Source organism: Podarcis raffonei, chromosome 2, assembly GCF_027172205.1.
Source record: "Podarcis raffonei isolate rPodRaf1 chromosome 2, rPodRaf1.pri, whole genome shotgun sequence".
Lineage (NCBI taxonomy): Eukaryota > Metazoa > Chordata > Lepidosauria > Squamata > Lacertidae > Podarcis > Podarcis raffonei.
In genome coordinates, this window is record NC_070603.1 from 81,014,513 (window position 1) to 81,036,407 (window position 21,895).

Consider the following 21,895-nt stretch of genomic DNA (forward strand, 5'->3'; position numbering starts at 1 on the left):
CACGGAGTGGCTGTCTAAGTGTGCCCTCAGGTATCCATTTCTGCTGGGCTGGCAATAAAATCTGAAGTTGAAATTATTCATTTCCAGGCTGCTGGTCCAGCCCACCTACATCTGCTGCTACTAAGGAGCCAGAGAGCAGTCACTTTCAGTCTCGCATTATATACTGCGTTTGGAGGAGAGGTCAGCCAATAAACCCAGGAATGCTTCCTTCTCTGGAAGAGAACTGAGGATCACAGGGAAGGGAAGAAATGTAGGCCTGCAGCTCTCTTCCACCTACTGTTTTCTTAGTGTCAAGGCCACCTGAAGGAAAGAATGGCTTTGGTTTTATTGTCCAGCCAGCAGGCCACCACAATAAGTTTCACCAGGGGTGGGGTACATCCAAAAACCTTAAAACACTCAATGGCGCTGTAAATGTGATCCAGCGCTGGCAGTGGATTCCACTGTGCAAAGAACAGCCAGAAGGGTATATTTAAAGCATTCCAGTACTGTTCAGATTGATCTTTTTAAAGCAAAAGGTGCAGTCTGTCTAAGAGGGTGATGGGTAGGAACACAAGAAGAAGAAGAAGAAAACCCAGAGAGTGGCTGTCTAAGTGTGCCCTCAGGTGGGAAGAGCAATACAGCACTATGTTTAACGGAGGGCTCTGGTTTTTTAAAAAGGTAGCGCGAGAGGCCGTGGAATCATAGCTAAACAGTGACAAAGCGTAGGGAGCATAAGAAGAGCCTGTTGGGTCAAGCCATTGGCCCATGTAGTCCAGCATCCTGTTCTCACAGTGGCCAACCAGATGCCCGTGGCAAGGAGGATCCAAGCACAAGAGCTCTCTCTCCTCCTGCAGTTTCCAGCAACTGGTATTTAGAAGCATTGCTGCCTCTGAACATAGAAACAGGGATAGGTAGATTGGAAGGAGTCTAAATTGTAACTGGGGAAAGACAAGGGCCATCTCTAAGACTGAGTGGGGGTGAATGAATGTATGAAGCAGATAACTGGAATGGCGCTGATGGGATTTAAGCAAATTACGGGCCTTGTCTGTGAGGAGGATACATAAGTGAGTGTGTGTCACTGTCCCTCCATCAGAAAAAAAGATGCACCTAATGAATTTTTGCAGGCCATACAGTTCTTGAACGCACAGAATTTCTGTCAGGTAACGAAGCAGCAATCCTGGTGCACCATAATGGGTTAGTGTATTTGCCATGAGTTCACTGTGCAAACTTAAGCAAATCTCTCTCTCTCTCTCTCTCTCTTTCTCTCTTCCTCGGTTTCCCCACCTTCAATGTGAAGGATGACAATACCGACTTACTTTACAGGGTGTTGTAAAGATTACACCTAGATAATGCATGTGAAGTGCTTTGAACACTGGTTCAAACATTTGCTATACAAATGTTAGGGTTGTATTAGATGATGCCAATGATTTAGTGCCATTCTTTGGGGGCTGACTTATTGCCAGAAGGATATAGCACAGATGTGTTCCTGCATTAACAAGTTGTTGGAGAGTATGGCCCTATGAGTTTGACCAAACTGCGGGAGGCAGTGGAAGACAGAAGTGCCTGGCATGCTCTGGCCCATGGGGTCACAAAGAGTCGGACATGACTAAATGACTAAACAACAATGGCCCTAAGGTCCTCTTACCCCCCCCCCCCCCAAGTCCCTGTATGTAGCCACTAGACTTCTCACCTTACTCAGAAGAGATACTTCTAAAACAGGAATGGTGTCATGGACTGGTTGGATGCAGATGAGTGGTGGGAGAGACCAGCTGGGGAATCCCATGGGAAGAAGGCTCAGAGCCAGGGGATTGGTGGTGGGCCAATCATGAGTGGTCAGAGGGAGCAGGCTGCGAGAAGGCGGTGTTGGAAGCTGAAGATGTGTAGTGAGCAGGAAGAGGCTGTGGCAGAGATAAGTCCAGAATCAGAGGCAAAAGCTGTAGCAGAGGTGGAGGGAGGCCAAGAGGCAGAGATGAGTGAGACTTTTGAGGAGTCATGGGTGTCTCCCCCTCCTGCTGCGACAAGCGCCCCTCCCCCTTTGTCTTCCAGAACCAGAAGAGGCATGAAATGAGCAGAAGAGAGATTGGCTGCACAGAGACACAGTCTCCAATTGCTGGGGGGAACCTCTGGAGAGGAGGGGACTTAGGCAGCTGTGGGGAGGCAAGGACCTTCAGTCTCAGCAACTGCTTCATGGGGGCAAGACCTACCAGGGATGAATTGCTGTGCTCACTAGGTCTGTTAATCCTCCACATCTGTGCAGATTGTGTTTTTGCTAATAAAGAGTTAACTCCAACTTGCACGGTGTGATTTACTGTCGGTTCGCTCCTGTCAAGTGGAGAACCTGTGTCCCTTCAGCTGCTGCTGGACTCCAGCTCCCATCACCCTGGCTAGAGCTCATAGGAACTGGAGTCCCATAACATCAAGAAGGCCACAGATTCGCCCCATCCCACTGCTAAAAGATTGTGAGCATAATGCTGCTTTAATGTAATCCCACACACTTCTGCGTGTTGAATGGAAGCTATTTCCTTTTGCCAGATGTATTCTGTGCCTGCAACCCCCATTGAAGCTAATGGGAACTCCATATAGCTGACCCATTAAATATCAGGCCACCTTTTCATTCATTTGTAATTCAGATGGCGACCGTTGCCATACAACTCATTTACTCAGCTGCCTCAGAGAGGAGGAAGGCTCCTAGGAAGGCTGCCACAAAAATAGGTTAGGAAATTGATTTGTGGTCAAGTTTAAATAATGGGAGCCATTTCCCAGAGAAATAAAATGTGCTTTCTCTGTCTCATTAGGCTGCCAATAGCTGGATATTAAACGGCTTCACCCGAGTTTTCATAAACACCCCAAGGAAGGAAAATGTTGTCTTATGTACTTGCGTTTTAATGATCACTTTGTATTCCCAGACATTTCATGAGGACAAATGAGTTGTGTTAGCAGGAGACAGTCTCTCGTTGTCATTATTGCTATGTATAGGCTTTCACTCTGGTGTCTGTGAGGGGCATTGACAGTGCAAGTCCTTACTCAGTGTATGTAGGAGCATAAAACAACAATACCACCACTATCAGAGCAGCTTATTGCTGAGAGTGGCTGAGATGCTTTAGTATGCACAATCTTGCTCATGCATACTTTCAGTTCCATTGGCATGTGTGTATCGTACAATGCATACATTTATAGAGAAATACGAAGACATTTCATAGCGATAGTGGCTGGTGCTTTAGTGTGGTAAATATGAAATCTTTGGTCCAACACACACAATCCCTTTCCCTTCAGCCTAGAGTGATCCTTTTTAAAACTGTAATTTGGAGGGGGGAAATGTTTGTTAGCTAGGATAGCGGGTGGCACTGTATAGCTGTAGCGGGTGGCGCTGTGGTCTAAACGACCAAGCCTCTTGGACTTGCCAGTCGGAAGGTTGGCAGTTCAGATCTGCTTGATGGGGTGAGCTCCCATTGCTTTCTCTGAGCTTCTGCCAACCTAGCAGTTCGAAAGCATACCAGTGCGGGAAGGTAAACAGCGTTTCTGTGCGCTCTGGTTTCCGTCACGGTGTTCCGTTGTGCTGACCACATGACCCAGAAAGCTGCCTGTGGACAAACACCAGCTCCCTCGACCTGAAAGCGAGATGAGCGCCGCACCCCATAGTCGCCTTTGGCTGGACTTAACCATCCAGGGGTCCTTTCCCTTACCTTACCCTTATGGCTGCTTGAAATAGTGTTGCCCCACTGCTGACTCAGACCACAGTAATATTTCTGCACTCTAGTTTCAAGCCTGTAGATGGCCAATGGTGGACTTAGGGTAGTCCCATGTAGGAGAAAAGGACTGCAATCTCATGCTACACTTGCTTCTTCATCAGACCCATCCCCTTTGAGTGTCAGCAAGGGCCATGTGCCCCTTTTATGAAGGTGGTCTTATTTATACAATATCATTAATGGACACCAGGAGTGAGGAACCTCAAGCATCAAGCCAAAGTGGCCCTCCAAGTTAGGAGTGTTGGAGATTATTATTATTATTGTCAATTACCTGTTCCTCCTAAAGTCCCCAGCATCACCTCTCATACTGGTCTAGAGGCTCTTTCAACTCTTTGGAACAGAACATGGTTGGGCACAAGAGTTTGTAGGGGGATTCAATTAAACTTACTTATATTTTCTGCTGGTTGGAGCATTGCGTGAATGACACTCCTCTCGAGGGACTCTGCTGCTAATGGAAGCCAAGTCAGGATCCAAGCCAAAGTCTATTCTAGTTTCTGTACAGTAACAAGACCAAGGTTAGATCAAGTCGTGAAGGTTAGTTGAGTAGCGGCACTGTTCCCCTTCTAAATAGGTGATAGCCAAGGTGATAGCCAGTGTCACCTCCCATCATCCTGACCATTAGCCACATTGGCTGGGGCTGATAGGAATTGGAATTCAAAAACATCTGGAGGGGACCACATTGACTACCCCTAGCTCTCAAGTTGTTCAGGGCTTTGCAATGCAAATCACTCGCAAATATTATTTATGTAAGGGTACTGAATGAGTTTCAAAGACCATGGTGCTAATTATAGAGATGAAGTTCAGGTAGAGTGAATCAGCTTAAAAGCTGGTATAAAACAGCATGAAATATTGCAGACGTGTATAATATTTGGCATTCACAACAGGTTACGAAATACCAGAACTTCCACACACTCCTTTGCAGGAACTATGGGACAGCATCAACAAATAAGTATTCACCCACCATCAAGCACAGTATCTTCCTGCTGTGTAGACAGCCTATGAGTTGACTATTTAGAGGAGACTAAACGGTAGTCTTGACGTTAAAAATGAAACAGCTGGCTGGAAGGGCTCTGCCAGAAGCATGATATGTGAAGTTCCCCTCATCATGCTGCTTCACTCCTATGCGTAGAAAAGGCAGTACAGTATTCAAATAGAACAAGTTGCCTTTGGAAAAATGAATTACCGTATTTTTCGCACCAGACCACAAGACGCACCTAGTTTTTGGAGGAGGAAAACAAGAAAAAAAATATTCTGAATCTCAGAAGCCAGAACAGCAAGAGGGATCGCTGCGCAGTGAAAGCAGCAATCCCTCTTGCTGTTCTGGCTTCTGGGATAGCTGCGCAGCCTGCATTCGCTCCATAAGACACACACACATTTCCCCTTACTTTTTAGGAGGGAAAAAGTGAGTCTTATAGAGCAAAAAATACGGTAAGTCAAGCCTGGACCTACTGGGTTGCCTTTGATTTCATCATACTATTCTTCAACTTGCATCAGCTGGGAGGTACTACAGATATATCGAGATACAGCATTAAGGGTAGAACTACATGTTAGATCAGGGGTGCGGGAATCTGTGGACATCTGGATGTTGACAGACTTATAGAGTTGGAAGGGATTCTGAGGGCCATCGAGTCCAACCCCCTGCAATGCAGGAATCTCAGCTAAAGCATCCATGCTTGGGCTCTAACTACTATCACCCCCAGCCGGCATGGCCCATGGCCAAGGATGATGGGAGCAGTAGTCCAGCAACATCTGGAGGGCCACACACACACTTGTCCATCTGTTTCAAAAAGTCAAGGGATTTTCAGGAGTGACTTACAATAGAGAAGAAATTGAGGGTACATAGAAATGTTTGCACATGGTCATGGGTATAATTAGATCTCAGCCACCATTAGTGGGCTACATCAAACACAGGACTGCAGCTTCCCATGTCGGACAACATTCCTCACATCCAGATTACATGATGAATTTCTCCAGCCAGGATCCACACTATAAGGTGCTGCAGCATTGGAGATTGGGGGGGAATGTGGAGGAGCAGAGTTTTCAGTTTCTAAAGTGCAATTCTACCCTCTGTGTGTTTTTGAAAAGGAATTTTTTTTTTTTGTTAAGGAGGAAGCTATGTACAATGTACAATGGCACATACAATGCTCACAATGAATAGAGTTGCTATTGGTGCGATGACTGAGCAATGTCACAGAAGCATTAGCTAGTCTACAAGGGAAATGCTATTCATAAATTGGCAAAAAGCTATTCAGTATGTATACTGGGGTTGGCAGGCCCACCCACAAATTTAATGCCAGATATCTTTTATTTGGGGGCTCTAAGGAGAAATCTAGAAAAGGTTCAAATTTGCAGAAATTCTCCGTCTTCAGTATTGGTTGCAGACCATCTGAACGGCACTATTTACAGGGGATTTCTGAATGGGGTGGAATTTTAAAAAGGAGGCCAGTGCACCATTACTGGGCATCCTGTTGCTGAAGCATGTGATGTCAGCATTGATTAGTACTCAGCAGCACCCAGGCATTCATGCACAGCCACATCGTGCATTCAGATCACCACCCTCAGGACAACAAAAGCTTTTCATGTCCGATTCCCAATGTGGCAGTTCCCAGTTTCCATGTGCAGGCTGGGATGCTACAGTAGCCAGGTGCAGGAGGGAGAGAACGTGGCTCATATTTATATTTGGAGTGTTTGCATGAGTCTAAGTTTTTTTGGTGGAACTAACAACCCCGTTTTCATTCTACATCTGCCGAGGAATCTGCCAAGCACATTTACCTTAGCTTGTTAGGGAGAAAATTAAAGAGGCAGGAAGTGGTTTTCTCTTTTTATAATTCACAGCCTGCAAGCAGCAGGGATCCTTAGGGAGACACAGTGAGCATTCAGCATTGCCTCTGAGGGCAGCTCATCCAATTCAAAATAAGTTAGTGAGATTTAGACGCTGTCACTTCCTTCCACCTCAAAAAAATGCTAGGCCAATGCCAATCAGCAGATTCTCCCATCAGCTTCTGAACGCAACATTGACTCGTGATATTTAGGACAAGGACTTCTGAAGAACGTGTCCCCGTTTCAGCACTAAACAAATGTTGCTTTTTCAGAGATCTGAAGATAGAAAATCAAAACGAAGCCTCTTCATCCTTTCATAAGGTTTTGCTCTAACATATTTCTTAAACAAAATTTATGTACTACTTGATTGTAGTAAAAATTCTAAATGGTTTACAGATCCATGGGATAGCCTCAGAACTGATTCTTGCTGGACATGCAACAACAAGTCATATATACAACTAGTTAATCACTAATATAGAGAGGGATGGCGCTGGAATCCTGAATGGATGGAAGATCACAGTGTTGCCTGCAAGGCAGTTGCATGGATCACTCATTTGGGCAAAAGGTGCTCATACTACGGTACAAGCCCAGGGATGGCCTTGTTGGCCCAGGGATGCTTGTTGTTGTTTTGACTACAGAATAACATAGATCTTCTTCTGATGTTTTTGAATTTGCTTAAGGATAGTGTAGTCCTTCTCCTCCATCAAGGCAGACAAAACTTTTCTTGTTTGTAACATAATCATAAGCACTTTGCCTGAATGCCAGTTCAACAGCAGCTGTGTACACACCAGGGGCACACAGATCCCCTTTCTCCATGTGTGCTTTTGTGCACATTTGTCCACACAACAGCACTTTCAATTGAACTCTGTCTCAGTGTTCCCCATCCACATTAGTGGATGGGATGTATTTGCACTGTGCCTTATTGCCCCCTCCTCTCAATTATGGCTTCCCCACCTTCACTTAGTTCTGGGAACCTGAGGTCCATTGTGGGCACATAGATGATAGATGGGTAGATGATAGATAGATGATAGATAGATAGATAGATAGATGATAGATAGATAGATGATAGATAGATAGATGATAGATAGATAGATAGAGATGATAGATGATAGAGATAGATAGATTAGATAGATAGATGATAGATAGATAGATGATAGATAGATAGATAGATGATAGATATAGATAGATAGATGATAGATAGATAGATAGATAGATAGATAGATAGATGATAGATAGATAGATGATAGATGATCGATAGATGATCGATAGATGATCGATAGATGATAGATAGATAGATGATAGATGATAGATAGATGATAGATAGATAGATAGATGATAGATGATAGATGATAGATAGATAGATAGATGATAGATAGATAGATAGATAGATAGATAGATAGATAGATAGATAGATGATAGATAGATAGATAGATAGATGATAGATAGACTTGTGATTCCCCATACTTCAACAAAACTGCAGGTTAACACATTTTCTTCCCACAAAAAAGTGTGCCACACTTGTTCCCACTGGTAGCCCATCCTCCTTGAGTTCCAGAATCCTAAGGTCTATTGTGGACACACACAGATGTTTGTTTACCTATGTGTGCAGCCTGGTTTGTGTGTGTGTTATTTTAAAGATTTCCTCACATACTAGACCAGCACAAACCAAAATGTTAATATCAGTGCTATTTTTCTAGAAAAAGATGCCAGAACTCACCATGAACCCTTGTTCTCTTATAATGGCAATGGTGCCCACCTGAGAGGTGCCGGAACTGAGTTCTGGTGATTTCTAGCTGAAAAAAGGCCTGGTTAATATATTTTTAGTGCACACATGTTGCACCTGGTCCCACCACAGCTTGCCAAGGAGTGCCTTACCAGCAGAAATACAGGGTGGGGTGATAGAATGGACCCCACAAAACATTACTACACACATTAAAACACCAACTATGCTCAGACAGTGCACTTCAGTATGTCTGCAGTCATGTAATATGCGGTTTTATGTTGGATGTTTTCAGTGGCGTAGCGTGGGTTGTCAGCACCCGGGGCAAGGCAAGTAATTTGCGCCCCCTAACCCATGGATTTGCGCCCCCTAACCCGTGGATTTGCGCCCCCTAACCCTAACCCCCAGATGTTGCACCCGGTGCGGCCGGCCCCTCCTGCACCCCCCACGCTACGCCACTGGGGGAGGAAGCAAAGCAGAACCTCAAGGGATTTGTTGAAGCTGTTATAAATCAAGTGTTGTTGTTGTTATTATTATTATTCTCATTCATAAATAGGACATGTTGAAAGCTTACCAGTGCCCTGCTGTTGCAATCCTTTACTCTCTGGAGGGCTTTTTTTTAAAGCAGAAAGATGGGTTTAAATGTCTTTTTAAAAAGAATCAAAAGTGGTGTTCACATTTACTAGGCATTATATTCCTACAAAACAAATTCTCATTAACCTTTATTTTTTTAAGTTAAAGTATGTTTGCTGCTGTTGCAGCACTTTTACCTCACAGCTTTATCCTAACCTAAAACATGCCTGCTTAGCCCCACTGTGCTCCATGGGGGTCATACTTCCAGAGGAAAGTGCAGAGTTGGACCCAGTCCTATCTTTGCACAGATGGAAAAATTGTCTGACATATATTTGTCAGACGTACATTCTTAAGGGAGGGGATTGGCAAACTCCAGGTCCGGGATATGTGTTCTCCTTTTACTATGGGAAAAGATTTCCCAAAGGTAAACCATCCATAAAAAAAATTATGAATGGGTGGCGACGTGGCAAGCCTACACAGCTCTTATTATCAGGGCTCGTCGCCACTGTCTCCATGCGGCTCGCAAGCCCTTGGCGTCTCCAACCTTTCAGGCGTCTATATTATTATTAATATCCATCCTATACCCCTCCGCCTCGACCGCATCGCCCTGCGTCTCCATCCGCGCGGCGAGATTTCCAGGGCGACAGGGCAGGCGCTGCTGCTATGCAGACTCCCTCACGCTGGAAGCCAAGCCCGCGTCCCATGTTGCGCGCCCTTTTCCAAAGAGGAAGCCGAGCGTGGCGAATGGGACACAGACTGCCATTGTCCCCGCGACATTTTAATAACCCGCACCTACAATATTCAACCTGTTGTTTGCACAGGGGACAACCCTGCGACACAAAAAGAACCCACCCAATGGGGGCCGGCAGGCAAAGCGCCTGGGCAGAGAGACTCGGCGCTCCCAGGCGCCACGGTCCTCAGCCGAGGGGACTCCCGCACGGCGTGGGCGAGGAGGAGGAGGCGGCCCCCGCACCCGCGGTTTCCCTCAACAACCGCCTGGGCGTTTTGCCCGAGAGGCACGCCAAGGGCACCTCACTGCCCTTCCACGTGAGAAGGACCAGGCTCGCCGCTCCTCCTTTAAAAAAGGGGAAACGGCGAGAGGTTTCTTGGAAGACGCGTTTGTTCTGCTGCCTCCACTCTGGGAGGCTCGCGCGTTTAAAATCCAAATGGCGTCGTGCCAGCTGCTGGGAATCGCACTTGTTGGGGATGCTCCCCGAGTCGCGCCCCCCCAGATTTTGCGCCCGGTGTGGCCGGCACCCCTGGCACCCCCCACGCTACGCCACTGGATGTTTTTCCTTGCTGCATTAGCAGTGGTTTGGGTATATCTGAAAAAAGGAGAGGTGGAATGTGAGCTGTCACTTGGATGAGGGCAAAGTTGTATGTGGATGATGCAAAAGCCACTCACCCATGGCCCGTATCAAATCCACTTTCATGTGCCATGTGTAAACAGGCAGCATTACAACTATGGAAACCATGGCATTTGCACTGAATGTTCTTTCAGGGCAACCATCTGTAATTAAAAATCCAAATCTTAACGTGTGGTTATTTACGACCAATTCAGATAAAATGTGCTCATCTTTAGTTGACAACAGCATGAAATGATGACTTGCGTGTATGAATCAGCTGTCACTACAGATAGCATTTCATGCTGCCTGGGGCCAGTCCAAATCCAAAACTTTCAATGGACATACATTCAGCTGATAGTTATCAAGTGATAAGTTATCTAGTGATTAATATACATGTATCATCCTTTGACCTCGGTATCAAAACTTTGACCTCTTTGACCACAGAAGTCCCAGAGTTTCAGTGGTGTCCTTTCATGAATTGACACTGAACCTCAAAATAGCAACAAGTTCTAACTCCAGGCTGCTTAACCACGAGAAAAGTTATCAGGATGGGGGGTAGGGAAATGAGACTGTGCTCAGACGAACCTGTGTCCTGGTTAACACTACAACCCAAGTGACATTCCAGGCTTGCTAGGCAACTGTAGTACAATGTTGGTTTACTAACTAGGATCTTGGAAGATCCTGGCTGGTAAACTGACATAAAATCACAGTGCACTATTTAGGATGTGACTGGTTTAAACTAACCGGGATAAGCATGCGGATAAAAGAACATAGTAATGGGATGAATGACCTTCCAGGCTTCATGCTTACTTTCCACTTCACGCTTATGTTCAAACCAGGCCTACATGATCGCAGAATCATAGAACTAGAAACCCCCTGCAATGCAGGAATCTCAGCTAAAGCATCCCGGGCAGATAGCCATCCAACCTCTGTTAAAAACCTCCAAGGAAGGGAGTCCACCACCTTCCCAGGGACTCTGCTCCATTGTCAAATAGCTCTTACAGAAGTATAGAGTTGGAAGGGACCACAATGATAATCTTTTGCCCAATGTGAGGCTTGGAACCATGACCCTGGGATTAAAAGTCTTATGCTGTACTGTCAGAAAGTTATTCTTGATGTTTAGTTGGCATCTCCTTTCTTGTGACTTGAAGCCATTAGTTCAGGTCTTACCCTCCGGAGCAGGAGAAAACAACCTTGCTCCATCTTCCATCTGACAGCCCTTTAGATATTTGAAGATGGCCATCTTATCTCCACTCAGTCTCCTTAGTCTTCTCTGTGAAGAGGGATTAATTATTAAAGCACTCTGGGAAATGTAGCTGTCTAAGGAGGACAAGAGTCTCCTAACAATTCTCATCATACCCTTAAAAGACCACAATTCTCCAGATTCTTGGGGTGAAAAACCATGATGGTGTAAATTAGCTTGCTTCAAATGCATAGTGCAGATGCGGCCTCTTTTATCAATGTTCTGATTATTAATATCTGTATGCTTTGTTTTGAAAGGTCATAACATTTGCTCTTTGCTCTGAAATACTTTCAGGGGAAAAATTATTTAAAATGACATCCAGTGCTGATCCAATGTGGAGCCTTGTTCTGTCCATGTAGTCTCATGTTTCTTATGGGGTAGTGTTCTTGCTTTCTCTCCTAGGCTAACAAAATAGGCATGTTAAGAATAACTCACCCAGCATATTTTGTGGGCAAAATTTTCCAAAGCAAAGTATGAACTCAGAAACCAAACATTTTGATTGGGTGTCTGCCACGGAACAATGATAAGGAATGCAACTTGTTTGAAAAGTATAGCCTTTCTTCCCAGCGCTTCAAAAGAGGGTTTTTCGTTTTGTTTTCATTAAGTTTTTTTTAAGACAGTCTTTGGCATTCCAGGAGTAGTATATTTTGAGGGGCAATGAAATGCTTGGGAACTTTAGCCACAGTTACTACCACCTAGGATTATCAAGAGGAAGAAGAAAACACTTGCAGGGTTTTGTCATGTTTTCCTTGAAGGCTCATAAAAAAGAAGAAGAGTGAATCTGAAACTAGGTATTGGAATAACAAGGGACTGGAAATAGATCATGGCTGCTTTCAGTCTTATACACTCAAACTATGAATAAGAAAGCTTTGCAAACTTGCTGGCTCCAGAAAGAACTCTGCCGCCATGACAACAGGAAAGCATTACTGAATCACCATGACAAAGAGCTTTAGACAACTGCTGCGGCAATGAAAAAGCCAGATTTAGGAAATCAAAGTTTGGCACAAATAGAAAAACACAACCAGCAAAAAAAAAAAATGTTCGCACTTTATTTATTATAGTACTGGCTGTTGGTATGTTGATCACGATCAGCTAAAACAGCATGAAAATAACAGGATATTCTTATGACTGGATTATATCTCTTTAGAGTGGAAGGAGCAAGCTAAATCTGTATTTTCCTAGGGTCTTGTAAAGAACAATAATTTCCAGTAAGCTACAAACCGGTATATAAAACAACAGCAGTTTTATTATAAGGGCATCTACTACTTTACAACTGTGCATCACTGCACTAGTCACACTGAACTTATTTGCCATTTTTCTGTGTCTTCTTTTTGCATAGAAGGGGGGCATTTACTTCTACAGGAGGGCAGTTTTGTTGCTGGAAATGCTGTGCTGCTACTCTCCTTCCCCGTGGGTATGGGAATGCTTTGGGAACTGTGGTGTCTTTAGGATATATGATAAGATACAGTCAAGTTTCTTGAGATGTATCCTGGGGCCCCCAAGCTCAATCAACTATGAGATGATGTGTGCAGAACTAGGTATACACACGATGGACTATTGGGTGTGGGCTAGCGCTATAAAATACTGGTTGCATTGCCGTTTGCATTGCCAACCTTCAAGTCTGCTGAGTTACTTAAGGACTGCTCTAAATCCAAATGGTTCCAACTCTTACATGGCAAAATCAAATCTATTTGTATTGACTTGGAACTCTTGTATAATTCAAGTTAGCAATATATTTATTGTAATCTTAAAACCAGATTGAAAAACAAAACATTGAGTCAGCTGTAAATAAAATTTGATCCCCCAAGTTCCATGGTTTAAATACAATAGATAACAAGGGCACTTATATATCAAAATTATTAATTCCTTTATGTTAGCCCAACTGAATGTTTTTTCCTCAGCTTTTGTCATCACACACAGAGCTCCTTTCCTTTGTTCCTGTTAATGGCCCATCACCCAGGCAATTGCCTCACCAGGAAGCAAGCCTGGCTTATATTTTAACACTTGCTAGATCCAGGGGTGAGGAAAATCCAGGAGTTAGAATGGTCTTGGCATACAGCTCACTCCCCACCCCAACTCATAATTTACACTATAAGAACACCTTTAATGTTCCTCATTTTGTCCCTAAAGTATCCTTTTCGTTATCCCTCACTTTGCTTCCATTCTCTACAGTAAAACAATTGTTCACCTAGTCTGCACTTGGTGATATTTATCTCAAATACAAACAGACTTACAAAAAGCTTCCCTCAACTCAACCTGTACAAGCAAATAGTTATAAAAATATATAGTTGCCATGGGTTACAAATGTCTACAGTGATCCTTCGTACCTCCGAACTGAATTAAAAAGAAAGGTAAAAGCCATAAATCTGAGCTGGATTTCTTTCCATAGGTTTGTTGTTGTTGTTGTTTAGTCGTTTAGTCGTGTCCGACTCTTCGTGACCCCATAGACCAGAGCATGCCAGGCACTCCTGTCTTCCACTGCCTCCCGCAGCTTGGTCAGACTCATGCTGGTAGCTTCGAGAACACTCTCCAACCATCTCGTCCTCTGTCGTCCCCTTCTTCTTGTGCCCTCCATCTTTCCCAACATCAGGGTCTTTTCCAGGGAGTCTTTCTTCTCATGAGGTGGCCAAAGTATTGGAGCCTCAGCTTCTGGATCTGTCCTTCCAGTGAGCACTCAGGGCTGATTTCCTTAAGAATGGATAGGTTTCATCTTCTTCCAGTCCATGGGACTCTCAAGAGTCTCCTCCAGCACCATAATTCAAAAGCATCAATTCTTCGGCAATCAGTCTTCTTTATGGTTTAGCTCTCACTTCCATACATCACTACTGGGAAAACCATGGCTTTAACTATAACTATTCCATAGGTTATACATGAATAAAACTTGTGATGGTATCTGTTATTCATAGCCATGTAAATGACTCAATGGAATGGGTGAAAACCTCCTACATCATGGGTAGGCAAACTAAGGCCCGGGGGTCTGATCCAGCCCAATTGCCTTCCCAGTCTGGCCCGTGGACGGTCCGGGAACCAGAGTGTTTTTACATGAGTAGAATGTGTGCTTTTATTTAAAATGCATCTCTGGGTTATTTGTGGGGCATAGGAATTTGTTCATTCCCCCCCCCAAAATATAGTATGCCTCCCCAAAAAAGGTCTGAGGAACAGTGGACCGGCCCCCTGCTGAAAAAGTTTGCTGACCCCTGTCCTACATAATCTACACTGATGTCTAAAGGCGGCTAAATGCTTCTGACTATCTTTGGGGTTAAAGTTAGGCCTGAGTCAGCAGCCTCAAAACTGCCAAAAGAGACCAAAATGTCAGTTTTTTCTACTCTCTCCCAAATATTTCACAAAGATGTTAATTTCAATATAGAAAATCTTGATTCTGGTAGCATTCTCTGTCAGTCACAGACAAGATTTCTGATCTATGGAAAGAGAATAGTGCTCTTACACAGTGTACTGACTGACTAAACAACAGATTGTGAATCAGGTAATTTTATGCATCTACTGATTTTTCATTTTAGCTAGGCAATTACCTTCCATTTGTCTTAGTCATTGAAGTTGAAAATAATAGGCTAAAGCAGATTCTTTTTGAAAAATAGGTGCCATGAACAATTTTCTTACATGAAAACAAAACTTATGGATCTATCAAAAATTGTACAACTGTAAAAGAAACCCATTATGCTAGATTCTAGGATGCAGCAATCAATCTTCTCTTGTTATGGATAGATTACTTACAGTGCACTCCTATATATATTTGCTCAGAGGAAGGTCTCATTTTCAATGGAGTTTCATCTCATAGGATTGTAGCCTTAACTTCTTTACATATTGCAATTAACCATCTAGATTTCCCATGCACTGTGTGCAGGAGGGAGGAACCACTTTCTCTTGGAGATCTCGTTATGTTAATTGGTTCATGGGAACAATTTAGTTTGATGAAGTAATTTGATTAGCTACCACGTGGAGAGCTGTTAGTTTTGCTTGATCTAAGCCCTTAGGTGCGGGGAAGGTGACATAAGGTGTCTATGTGAAAAGGCTTGAGGTAAGCAAACTAGTGTGTCTGGAGTTCATTGGATATTTTATTTTTGCTGGGAACTCTCTCAATGCTGTCCTTGCTTGCTGCTTCATACTAACACATTTTTAAAAGGAATTTGCTTCCCTTCCTGCGGTTTTCTGGGCAACAATTTTAGTTTTTTTTAAAAAAAGCATACATTATATCTGCTCTATGTAACCTCCAATATTTCAGAAAGGTACTTGAAGGGGTTAGAGAGTTATTCTGAATGGAAAAAAATATAGCTTCAGGCCTGTTTTCTCCTCAGTAATTACCCAAATCACAGAAACAAAGTGCAAAGCTGATTTGATAGAAGGAGGTCTGTGGGCATGCGGTGGAGGCAGAAGAATATGAATGTCCAGCATTTTCTAAGCAAGCTCTAGAACTAGCAAAGAGCATGGAACAGACAAGAACAAGGTGATATATACTGCAGCATCCCTCCCCTAAAGTATTTTGACTACAGAGCCGAGGAATCTCAGGTAAAATCCTTCTCTTAGCTTAGAACCTAGACCTGTCACTCAAAAAAAGGGCTTACCCTCTTCCCTCTCATCACCTTGGCATTATCTTCAAATGTTTCAATTTTTGCAGACGCACTGCAGTTTTTTTAAATTTCCAGATCACACTGACTAGCTAGTGAGCTCCATTCAATTTGGGGTGATTTGGAGCAAATTGCTTTGGCTAAAAATCCATGCGCCCCTCGCCTCCTGTGCTCCATTCTACAACATTTTTGTGGTATCCCCTGCAGCATGGTGACCCCTGCAGCTGCACCAGTTGCGCCACTCTAAAACAGATGCCCTAAAAGCGTAACTATGATAGACAGATGGAAAGTTCCACCCACATCGCAAATGCGGTCTGTAGATGGTTGCCCACTTTTTGATCTAGCCTGCCAGGTGCAGGTGTGAGCTTAGTGTCCAAAAGGACCCTTCCCTAAATATTCAGGCACTCATTTAGACCTCCATTTTAGCCAGAGGCAGTTTTGAAGAATAATTCCCGTTGCTGCATCTTTCATGTAACTGTCAGCACTAGTTCACTAGCTGAGAGGTAAATTCACAGCATGAAGATTAGGCATGACCACATCAACATATGCAAATATAACCTTCTTCAGGTTATTTCCTGTTTCTTGTTTATATAGAAGGCCCATCACAACACAGAATTTTGGCTTCTTTGCCACATCACCACAATCTCAAAATGGCTATATGAACCTGACTTTTAAATATATATTTTTAAAAGGTGACATTTGGATCAAGGAATGGTATGCAACTCAGTTTACGCAGAATAGACCCATTGTAATTAATGGACCTCTCTTAGTCATGTTCATTAATTTCAGTGGGTCTACTTTTGAGTGAAATTTTGTTGAATACCACCCAAGTGGAGTATCATTTGTATCCTAAAAGGAACAAGAGAGTTTGCCAGCCAAAGTAGAATTTGAATGTGGCTGATTTGGCAAAATAAAATCATTGTGTGGGTTTTCATACGAATTAAATCTTATACCATAAGAAAAACAGATAATTTCCCACTCAAAAATGGATCAAGCCTTTTCCTCAAAATAATTATAGTTTATTTATTTTTGCATAATGTTTGAATTTCCAACTATAAATAAAAAAAGGTTTAGAAAGAAGTTACAAAATTGAATTTAATGGATAAGAATAGTACAGAGTTTCTCACATGTGACATCAATTCCCAGCTTTTCTTCCCCTTCCTTAGTTGAAGTAAGATCTTGATGCTGACCCTATATCCAAGCTTGGACACGCGTCACTTGTGGGTGTCCTCTTCCTCAGAATCTAAAATAAAAATAAAAATATCAAAATCATGTATGATTAGAATTAGAGGCCCAAACACATTAAACATCATATTATATGCATAACCTTGCACTACAGATATTTCAGGTGCCTTACAGAAACAGCAAGCCAAACTCATGACAATCGCAGACACTAGTGCCATGCTTAAAGCTCAATGGTTTACCTTTATTTTTCATCTAATCCAACAAAACAGAGGCACCCTTGCCAAACCATTCAGTTTGGGCACAACAGTCATTATACAATCTGAGCTGCATTTTCTATCCATATGGAACCCAAAAGATGGATAGATGAAAAAGACAGAAAGCAGCCACAATTAATGTATATGACGCAATGTACAAAGAGAAAAACAGATTATTATTTTTAAAAATGAAAACAATAAAATAAAGAGAAGCCATGCACGAGCTGCTCCATGGGCCAGAAAATCCTACATAAAAAGCCATAGAATTCTTAAGAAGCACCACAATGTCCGAATAGCTCCATCTTCCTTAATAAGGCACATAGAAGCAATGGGCTTAGCAGGGCTGATGTTTCGACCAGGCCAGTTCCTCCCTGGACAAAGCTCATCCTTTTCTGGGAAGTGTTAAGCAAGACCACCAACATAAATGGTGAGGTTGGGGGTGGGAAGGATCTCATTTCATTGGCCCCTGTTGTACAAGGAAATAATTAAGAAATCAAGGATCAGGAAAGCCATTTTTAATACGTGGTGGTGGAGATGGGGAACTCTTCTCCTTCATATGCTGCTGGATTCCAGCTCCCATCTGCACCCCAGTCAGTATAGTCAATGGTCAGGGATGATGGGGGTTATTGTACAACAAATTTGGAGGGCTGTTGCACCTTCCATGCCTGCCTTTCTATAAGATAAGGAATATCCTTAGCGCTATACTTGAATTAACCCCAGCCCAATACCAGTAACACAACATTATATTCTTATTTAAGTGTGATTGTGTGTCGGAGGAGAAGACATAGCAGAGGTACCTAGGGCTCCTGTTTGAGGTAGTCATATGTGAGCTTGACAAACACACTCAGCTGCTGCTCAGCCTCCAAACAACTTTAAATACAATAATGAGACTAATAAGATCTCTTAAATCCTGTTTCTGTTTGTTTAGCTTCTTATTATTTGATTATTTTGCTATATCACTGTGTATATTGTGGGGTGTGTTTTTTTAATTGTAACCCACTTCAAACATACAATAGCCTAGAAATACAGGTGACAGAAATCACACAAATAACCACAATCACAAAGTGTCGGCATAGGAAGAGAGGGTGTGTGCCTTGAGACAAATGATGTCTCAGGCGAATCCTGTAACTCTTCACCCAGCCACTCACAGTAGCAATGGCTTTTCTGTTGAGAGGTGGAGATGTGGAAATTACATCTTCCCAGTGAAGAAATACTGCATTTTGGAGTGTTGGAGAAATGCAATATCTCCAACACTCCAAAAGGAGTAACAATTGCAAATTGATTGTGCTGTGTGTGTGTGTGTGTGTGTGTGTGTGTGTGTGTGTGTAAACTAACAATATTGTCTGGAAACACCCAATGTGTGAAGGCCCAAGCATGATGTTTAATCAACATGAATAATAATTGAGGCGATCTAAAACTTTTTCGTGCGATTGTATCAACTAATCTTTCTCATGACTGAACACAGCAGGGAATATAGGGCCAAGAGCCCATTGGACATTAATTGCTGTTGTCAAAATCCACTGACATCATGCAGTCCCAGTCAAAGCATGGATTAGTACATAAGAAAACTACACAGTTTCCCACTGTCAGATCATGCTTGAATAAGTTACAGGCACAGATTAGAAATTATTAGGGTGCAATGGTATGCACACTTAATTGGGAAGTCCTGTTGACTGCACTGCAACTGATGTTTGAGTAGACATATATAGGATTGCACTGTTAGTTAACTAAAGCAAAGAGAAATACATTTTCTCAGTTTACATTGTTGAAGCATGCATTTTCTATAATCAAACTGGCAGGCATGTATACACTAGTCACTATGTATTTTAGCAGACAGGGAATTGCCTTCTACACTGGAGGAATTTCAAGGCTTATCTTCCAAAGGGGAACTGAAACTATTGGTGTCATGTACTTACATGACCATCATGTTTCCTAAAATGTGACTGGTGCTCCTAAGCATGACGTTTGTGACAACTGCATTCTTTCTTGTGGTCATGGCAAATGTTCAACTTGGGGGTAGGAAAAACAAACTGGCAACCACCCATACAAAAAGGCTGCCACAAGTAGAATAGCACTGTAGGGCTGAGCAATATATCAATATGCCATCCAAAACCAGTTTGAAGTTCATATCAGTTTCATGGTTTTTGACCTGGCAATATATCATGAATCATGATGTGTATGCTATGCAAAAATCACAATGTGGGAAAAACCATGAAGCCAGCCAATGACTCTACATAGCTCCATCCTTATTTCAGACATTGTGATATATCAGTGTACTGCGATGTTTAAAGGTAAAGGGACCCCTGACTATTAGGTCCAGTTGTGGCCGACTTTGGGGTTGCAGCGCTCATCTCACTTTATTGGCCGAGGGAGCCGGCGTACAGCTTCTGGGTCATGTGGCCAGCATGACTAAGACGCTTCTGGCGAACCAGAGCAGTGCACAGAAACGCTATTTACCTTCCTGCCGGTAAGGTAAATGTGCTTTTGAACTGCTAGGTTGGCAGGAGCAGGGACCGAGCAACGGGAGCTCACCCCGTCGCGGGGATTCAAACCGCCGACCTTCTGATCGGCAAGTCCTAGGCTCTGTGGTTTAACCCACAGCGCCACCCGCATCCCTTGCTGCGATGTTTAGCTGGTGATATATCATAAAGTTGAAACCCATATATCACCCAGCCCTACTGTTCGCCTCTACATAGTTCTGACATCGTGATCAGTATATCACAATGTTTACCTGGTGATATTTTGCATTGTTGAAAACCAGATATCGCCAAGCCCTGGTGCACAAGCACTGGGTTGCAGCCTTCTAAACTGACCACTCCAGTCCTCAAACCTGCTTTCTCAACATCTCTAGATGGTGCTGAGTATTACATGGCTTTTCAAGCAGCAAGCCTCACCATAAACTCTTCTGAATTCTAGCCAATCTCCTCTTTCTTACATAACATTCATAGGCAGCACTCACACCTGTTCCCTGTTGTGAGATGGATTGTCACCAGCTACAGGTATAGCTCACACATCTCATCCGGTGAAGAGAGAGGATGATACAAGTTTCCCTACTCAGACATTAACAGCTAATATTCAAGTCCCTTTTACTTTCGCAGTTTCCCACACCTTCAATTCTACTTGGGAACATTATTATTTCTCTCTTAACTATAAAGTGGAGCATTGTTAAGACATTCTAGGCACATGCAGGACAGAAAATACCCCTGCCTAGTTACTTGCAGTACAGATATAACAAATAGTTGTAAGTTAAAAAATGAACATGCCCAGCATTTTTAAAAAGCAACATTTAAAAACATCACATTCTTTTGGCGTAGACAACACATGGCATACAGGCCAGTTAAAATTTCCAAAGTATTTTTGTGTCATGTAGGTAATTTTCATAATAGACATAATCACAGCTTTTCTTCTGAAAACATTTCTTTTTTACCCCTAATTGATGCAATGACAAATGTAGTGGCACAAAATGTTCCAAGAAATCAAATTTTTCTTTGTTCAGTTGTGCATTCTAAGCCAATGCGTTATGAATTTTCCAGCCATTAGCTCATGTGTTTACCATATTCAAGTTCAGCATATCCACTATGTCATTTTTGTATCCATCAGGCTGGTGTAATAGCATGGGGCAAATTGCTAAATTCTACGCAGCAATGCTAACTTTATTGCATATAATTCAAAAGCTTGCACCTCTGCACCCACAAACACAGAGGAGAGAGAGAGAGAGATCCGGTGCTTCCATTGTTGTCACTACAAGACGAAGGGCAGACAATCAGTACTTTAAATAAATTAAATAAACAAGGGTTGAATAGAACGCCTGTGAATACCAGATGCTGAAAACATAACTGGAAACACTGTTGTCTTCATTCCCTGCTTGTGAACTTTCTGGAGTCGTCAGTGGAAATAAGATGTTAAACTAGATGAACCTTTGGACTCATCCAGTAGGGCTCTTCCTGTTTTCTTATAAACACATGCATGGTTCATATCCTGCAAATCCTTAGTATTCAAGTGGCCTCAGCATAATGTATGACTTTCCCTATATGCAGCCACATTTTAAAAGGTCCATGAAATGTGCTGTGACATTTGTGTACTTTCAGTAGAAACCTGAATGCTCAAGTGTTACTCTTCCAGGTTTGTTTTGAAAGTAAGATTTAATAGTGGCCATTTCAGATTTCACAATCTAGTGCTGCACCAAGAAGCCTGTGCTCTTTCTATACAGTCAGTTCTTCTGCAACTTCATGATCTCTAACGATCCAGGAACAAAATACCAGCTGCATCCAGTAGTTAAACTGAGATGTGTCACAAAACTGAGATGTGTCACAAAACTTTCACACTGCGTTGTATCTTGAGTCACAAGTGACTCAAGTTTACCTAATGGAAAACATTCCTTTATCTATTAGTTTTTGCCATTAAAGACCTAATACCTGATGATTCCTTGAGAAGAACTGTAAGCTG

At 42.8% G+C, this 21,895-nt stretch overlaps 1 protein-coding gene across 3 annotated transcripts in view; it reads right to left on the minus strand.

Moving 5' to 3' along the window:
• Positions 1 to 17,007: 17,007 nt before the first annotated feature.
• The window catches only part of WNK2 (WNK lysine deficient protein kinase 2), a 112,894-nt gene continuing 108,006 nt past the window's right edge, over positions 17,008 to 21,895 (minus strand). For 2 of the 3 annotated variants that reach the window (XM_053377777.1, XM_053377776.1), the window contains one exon: positions 17,008 to 17,253. In XM_053377777.1, the coding sequence (XP_053233752.1) occupies positions 17,173 to 17,253 (81 nt within the window). In that variant the 3' untranslated portion in view covers positions 17,008 to 17,172. The remainder of the gene's footprint in view (positions 17,254 to 21,895) is intronic. The other variant, XR_008329026.1, reaches the window with a different exon arrangement.